General features: G+C 32.2%; 1 protein-coding gene across 2 annotated transcripts in view; it reads left to right on the forward strand.

Moving 5' to 3' along the window:
- The window catches only part of TMEM168 (transmembrane protein 168), a 50,535-nt gene extending 44,540 nt beyond the window's left edge, over positions 1-5,995 (forward strand). For both annotated transcript variants that reach the window (XM_019714239.3, XM_019714240.3), the window contains one exon: positions 2,527-5,995. In XM_019714239.3, coding sequence (XP_019569798.3) covers positions 2,527-3,074 — 548 coding nt within the window. In that variant the 3' untranslated portion in view covers positions 3,075-5,995. The remainder of the gene's footprint in view (positions 1-2,526) is intronic.
- The last annotated feature ends 1,323 nt before the right edge of the window (positions 5,996-7,318 follow it).

Consider the following 7,318-nt stretch of genomic DNA (forward strand, 5'->3'; position numbering starts at 1 on the left):
TGTAACTCTTTTTGTCAGAGACTTTATTGTTAAAATTAGAAAAAAACAATGAAGAGAGCATAGCTTGACACAGCTCTCCCATAATTCAGCAGTTATATTCATACTCTCACAGCCTGTAACACTTGTTGGTAATCAGGTTGAACCAGACCCAGAGGCTGAGCTTCTTTTCAGTCCGTTTCTGCCCTAGCCTGACCCAGATACCGACCTTAAAGGCTAATTCTACCTCAGAAATAGTATTGAACACCCTTGCTCTGAAGAAAATGCTTTAATTCATTCCAAAGCAAGTCTCAAAGAACTCTAAGCTTTGAGAATTTTTTAATAGTTATCTTTCCAAAAACCTCTAAAACAGGAAACATCATGACTTGAGTTGGTTTTTACTTGAATTAGCAAGTTAAGAGTAGGTTCAGAACTAAATATCACTGTGAAAAAGAGAATCTATATTTGCCCTTTATCCCATAATACGGAACCTGATATTTATGCCTTTTTCTTGAGGGTGAAAATGATGGTAATGACAAGAGAGAACAAATTAAAAAAATGTAGATAATCTATAAAGCCCTTTATCACATACCAAGTCTTTCAAAAGCAATCTCAAGTACTTGGACTGCATCAGGTGACTGTTATTTGAGATAAATGTAAGTACTTTGTATCTGGGCCAAAAGCCAAGAACCAATTCATAGAACAATGCAAAACAAAACAAGAGGAAAGACATAGTCGGTTTAAAAGGGTTTAAGTCTCTTGTTGATATCTAAAGAGCATATGTATAAGAGAATTAGTATAGAACATGCTGAAGAATATTTCCTGAAATAGTTATATAAAGTAAGTCAGATAGTGATGTTTTCTGGTAGATGGAATTTGTAAAATAGCTCTTGTAATTTATGTCATCCTCTGATCTTTAGAGAAATATAATAGAACTGGCAATAATAAAAAAGTTAACATTTGACCGTTTTTGAAAAGGCATCTTCAGGAAGTATATTTGAAGGAACACATTAGTAGTATTATATATGGAGACCATGTATTAAAATAGTGCCTTTGAGATGATATGCCTGTATAAGACCAATTCATGAAACAAGTTTTTTATTGTCAGCATCTAAAATGTAGCAGGCTGATGAATAAAAGAAAATTATAAAGAATGTGATACACCCTGACTTCAGATGTCATACGACTAAGAGTCCAGATTCTAAAGGATTCTTTCTGACTCTGGTATGGTCATTTTGATAGTTTAGCAAAGAGGATAGTTGATGCTCTTGGTAGAAATGTATATTCTGAAGTTAGGTTTTAGATACTGCGCCAGTAAATTGTAGCATGTTAAAAATTTTTTGTAATTATAAGAGTAACATATGCTCAATGTAAAAATTTTGGAAAACATAAATATCATTTTATTATAAAGTTCTCTCCTAAGATTTTTACCATAACTTATCTCCACTGCCCCTAGTTGTTTCAGATTTATACTGGCTTAGATAACAGAGGGAAGAAGGTCTTTATATGTAATTTTTTGCCCTCATTTCTGCTCTTTCCTTAGGACAAATATCTAGAATTGGAATGACAGTATCAGTGTACCATTGAGACAGCCAGGACTAGGGTGAGGTGAGGATGGCAATTGCCTCAGGCACGAAATTTAAGAGGGTACCAAAAATTAAATAGTCAAGCTATTTTAATGTAACATATTTCAAACTCAAACTTAATGCAAAACTAGCCTATTAGCTACAAGACAGGTTTCTAGGTCAAATTTATTTACTTTAGACCTTTCTGTGTAAACTATTTTTAATCCTTTGTTGTTGTTCAGTTATAAAACTGATTTAAAAATAAGTTAAACTCATTCTAAACTCATTCTTGGTACAGGGTGGAAGTTTCTTTGTCATTTAGTAGCTACCTACATATGAGAACAAGGTAACATTATTTTATCAGTGGTGTAGAATAGGGTTGGCAAACTTTTTCTGTAAAGACCCAGCTATTTTTGGCTTTTGAATGTCATAAGATCCCTGTTGCAACTACTCAGCTTTGCTGCTGTAGTTGAAAAGCAACCACAGACAGAACATAAATTAATGTTATTTGTGGAAACAATTATGAAATTTAAATTTCCAGTAATTTCCCATGTCACAAAATATTGCTCTTTTGATTTTTTTTTTCAACCATGTAAAAATGGAAAGTCAATTCTTAGCTCTCAGTCTGTACCAAAATAGGTAGCAGGCTAGATTTGGCCCACAAGCCCTATTTGCTGCTTTTGATGTAGAATGTTAACTTTTCTTTATAATTTTATTTTTTCACCAAGTTTAACTTTATGAAACAATTTTCTTGATTTATTTTAGCATATCTTGTTTTTTATGTGAGAAACAACGATGATTGGTTTTGTGGGTTTTTTTATCTGAAGTTGAAGTTTGTTTTTAAAAATTTTTCTGAATAGATAGTTTTGTTTTTGGTCACATACTTAATTCCAAGAATTTAAAGAAAATACACTTACAACAAAAGAGTATTCTTAATGAGAGGCTTCAGAAATTATTACTCTATTCACTTTTCTTTTGTTCACAGGTGGAGACATACTACGCTTTGACACACTTTTGGAATGGTGGAGAGAAAAAAATGGGTCCTTCTGTTCCCGACTTATTATTGTATTAGATAGTGAGAATTCAACCCCTTGGGTGAAAGAAGTTAGAAAAATCAATGACCAGTACATTGCAGTGCAAGGAGCAGAGATGACAAAGTCAACAGATATCGAAGAAGCTGACCCCCCACAGCTGGGTGACTTTACAAAAGACTGGGTAGAGTATAACTGCAACTCCAGTAGTAACGTCTGCTGGACTGAGAAGGGACGCACGGTGAAAGCAGTGTATGGTGTGTCAAAGCAGTGGAGCGACTACACGCTGCACTTGCCCACGGGAAGTGACGTGGCCAAGCACTGGATGTTGCACTTTCCTCGTATTACATGCCCACTAGTGCATTTGGCAAATTGGTTGTGTGGTCTGAACCTTTTTTGGATCTGCAAAAGTTGTTTTAGGTGCTTGAAAAGGTTAAAAATGAGTTGGTTTCTACCAACTGTGCTGGACACAGGACAAGGCTTCAAACTTGTCAAATCTTAATTTGGAACCCAAAGTGGAATATTATTGAGAGTTCATACTAACTTGCCCTTTTTTGTATTTTTTTAGTTGTGAAAAATATCTTGCTACTTCTGTAGCTGCTCTCACTTTGTCTTTTCTCAAGTGTTATGGTATATGTAAGGTGTTGGGAATAAGTATTATTTTATACTAAAAGAATGAAGATAGTTATAAATTCTGACTCTGTAAATGCATAGCAGACTGTAAAAAGAACAATGCACTTTGAGGAATGTTTGCATATATCTCTGATCAGAAAGGAAACACTTGTCTGCTCTGCAGTGGCCAATGAAACATTACCAATGCCTTATTTTCTAGGCATAGATTAAAGGATGTAGACCAGACAATTTGTTTACTGTTATAAGAAAACTATGAATTTGCTTACAGAAGAATATTTTTGTGAACAGTAAGTTTGAGTCCAAGACCATTGGAAAACTCTTTCTTAGGAACGGAAAAAGGAAGAAGTCTGCCTGAAATGAATACAAAATTTGCTCATAGTCCATCACTTTCAGATGTCTTGGTTGTGACCTGTTACATACCAGTATAGTAGAGAAGCCCAAAGCATTCTTTAGATCAAAACATTTTTTATGTAGGTAGTAACTTAAGAAGCTAGAGCTTACAAGTTGCTCCTTCATGCATTGTTAAAGCCTTCTGAAAGTTCTGGCAATTTTAATTCTTTCTCAGGATAACCATACTTTCTTAATGAATAGTGTTTTCAGCTACACATTCCTTCCAAATAAATTGTCTTCCCTTTTGAAAAGTAACCTTGAAAGTTAGTAATTTCTCGTTGATTTAGGCTATTTTGTCCAAAATGATTTTGATCTCTATAAAGTTAATGTTCTAACATGAAAATTATTTTTCAAATCCCCGTTAGTGATAACATTTTTTTAAACTGAAAGACAAAGGATTGGAAACAGGTCATTTTTTTCTTGTATACATGTAATGTATTATGTAAAACAGTATTCATGTTGACAATTTTAGTTAAGCATAATGGTATGGCTGTAATTTTTAAAACTTAATTGAGTGTTTTGTCTGATTAAAGCAGGCACTGACCAGGATATCTCCTAATAGGTAATTTACCTCCTATTTCCATCTAGTAATCCTTACATTCTAAATTTTCATCTCTGGGAAATAACAAAAAAGGAATATAATTGAATTGGGGATAATCTAGTCTTTGTTGTTAAAATGGTGTCACTTCTCACCATCAAAGCCATTGTTTCAGCCTCAAAGAGACAAAATACTGTCTCTACCATTTTCTACTGATGACTTGAAAATTAAAGTTTTAGATAGGAGGAAATCACTAAGCGTCAGGGAACTTGTATACCACTATCTATGCAGCATTGTTATAGTCTGATTATTTCTGTGTTTTGAATATGATTTTCCTAATGCTTTGAATAAAAGTTTGTTAAGAATTAATTTTTCATGTAATGTGCAAGTAACAGTTATTGAATATTTTAGTACATTAAAAATAGTCATAAAAAATGCCCATGCATTCGAGTTCATGTTGGTAGCAGGTTGATTTGAAAAGTTCCAGTATTTGGTTACATGTTGAATATCAACATCATCCAAATGGAATATAATGTTTCATTACTATTCAGAAATAGTATAACAGAAAAACTAAATGTTAAAATTATGAGCTTATAGCTACAAAACACAGTTATATTAAATAAAATCTTTTAAATTTCTGAGCCAATTAGCTTTAACTAAAGCATATCTCTGTACTCTGAGGAAGCCAAACATTCTGCATTCTTTATAAAGTATTAAGATGGTGATAAAAATCATATTCAAAAAGTAGCAAAGTAGCAGACAATTTTGCAGCCACAAAGATAATATTTCGACACATATTTTATATGAAAGTACAACCAAAAACTGTCTGGGCTAAAAATGTGACTTGAGCCAATTTATTAACCAAAGAGTTACAGAATGTCCACTTTGATGAATTCTCCTACCCAAACAAATAAAAAACGGTAAATGACTCATAGGAGATGGCATCCTAAGTTAAAACTGCCAATTTTAAAACAGTAACGTCACTGATAGTGTAGAAAGGGAATATTATGGGAAGGATAAATTGGTTACTTTTACCTAAAGATTAAAAAATAGATCTGACAGTTAATGAGGCTAAATTTATCATGGCTTTCAATTTATATATGAGTATGTATATGTTTAGGAAGGAGTTACTTGGAGTGATAGCAGTTATTTTAGGGCAAAACCCTACCATTCCACTAAAATGAAATAGATAACATGGAGATATTTTTCAACATACTGTTGACTTGTTTCCTTATGTGATACCTTGCTAAAGCCATAAAAGCACTACTCCTTAAAAACATCTTTTTTAAAAATGTACACTGTTACGTGATAAATTAAGGAGCCAAGTTCTTTCTCTTCCCATAACTTTTCAGTTACACTATTCTTTTATTCAAAATTTTGGTTTTGTTTGCTCTGGCTCAACTCTTTTTCCCTGGAATTCTTGGTCTCTGCATAGTTTGTCTTGCTCTTAATAAATACAGAAGTCTACAGAAAAGACTTTTCAGAAGACCATTTTTATGACCACTGTTTTCGTAAGTTCTATGCTTTAAAAAAATTACATTGTTAATTAAAATGAATTTATATTTAGTGCATTCATGGGTAGAATTTTTTTTTTTTTTTTAAGTAAAATTTTCATTGGCATCTATTTGTGACTGTATTTTGTTTGTAAATTTTGTAAATTTTGGCTTAAATACATTTGCTGTTCTGGGTATTGCCTTTTTATATGTATTCTTTCACATTTGAGCTTAGTCTCTTTCAAAGTAATGTTCTACATTACCTTTCCACAGGTGATGTGATAGTGAATATTATTTATGTCAGAAGAAAATGGCTTAATTTTAGGAATAATATGATGAGGTGTATTTGAGAGTAAATGTTCAAAGGAGTTACGTCTGTGAACATCTTTTCTATTGGAGACTACTAGACTGGCATCTCTTTTTCAGGTAGAGGCTTATAGACATCTTGGTATTTCTGGTACACAGTTACCCACAAGAGGACCTTGCCCATATTAGGTATTTTTAAAATATTTTTGATTGAGTGAATGAATTTAGAATCCTATGGAAAAATTGGAGTAACTTGATTGTAAATTACTACATGTTTTTTTTACAATTTTAAGATCCACATTAAGTTAATAATTACTAAAGACTTACGGAGTCAGTAAAAGTAAAAAAGTCTCACATTTGTAGTTAAAGAGTAATGTCAAGATGAAGGAGAAAAAAACTCAGTCAGGTTTGAAGGAAAACAGCTGGTATCACAAAATAACGGCTTTTTGTGGATTGAGTCATTTTCATAATGACTGATATATTGAATCTTTCATTGATTTTTTTCATTAGCAATATATAGACAGATTGAACATTTATCGCAAATTGAAATGATAAGAAAATTGATGAACAAAGAAGGAATTTGGCTATGCATGTCAGTGACAACTAAAGTGTAAAGTCAGAAAAATTGGCCTATAAACAAGCAGGTTCAGGACAAGCAAGGGAAAGTACAAATACCTCATTCTTTTTAGTATCTTCTCTATTCACTAGTTGCAATACATAAAGTATGAAACAATTAAATTTAAGTAGTAATTGTTTTGGAGCAGCTGCTTTGTTGATAAAGTAACTCACATTTATGTTATTAGGAAATATTGTTATTAGATTAAAACGGATTTGAAATTGAAAACTAGTGTAAGCACTAGGTTTTTTTAATGGTATGATAAAGACCATTTTAATTAAAAAAGTCGACTTGACCAGTCATCTTGTGTGATGACTTCATAATATTTTATAAGTATGAACTTAATTAGGATCAGTGACAATTTTTGTAAACTTTTGTTGTTGCTATTTGGTCTAGACCTAAAAATACTGATCTGTCCGAAATCAAAGATATTTAGCAGGGTGCCAGGGATAAGTGAGGAACGTGACATATCTTCTTAGACCAGCAATATTTATTCCATATGAAGTAAAAATGTTTTATATTAAAATATACCAGTATTTTGAGCAATATTTTCATAAATTTTTAGTATAAATCACAAGACTTTAAAGCAGTTTTAATCTTGCATTGAATCATTTGTTCTATCCTCCTCACCCCAGTACACCAAAGATTTTTTTGGACACAGTATTAGATGTTAATGATACAATGCACAGAATATTTTTTAATAAAGAAAAAAAAGCCCGCTTTTATGGCTTGGAGATGCAAATAGCACAATGAATTTTCTCCAAATAATT

The sequence above is a fragment of the Rhinolophus sinicus genome, chromosome 8 (assembly GCF_057876585.1).
Source record: "Rhinolophus sinicus isolate RSI-liver-muscle chromosome 8, RSI-T2T, whole genome shotgun sequence".
Classification (NCBI taxonomy): domain Eukaryota; kingdom Metazoa; phylum Chordata; class Mammalia; order Chiroptera; family Rhinolophidae; genus Rhinolophus; species Rhinolophus sinicus.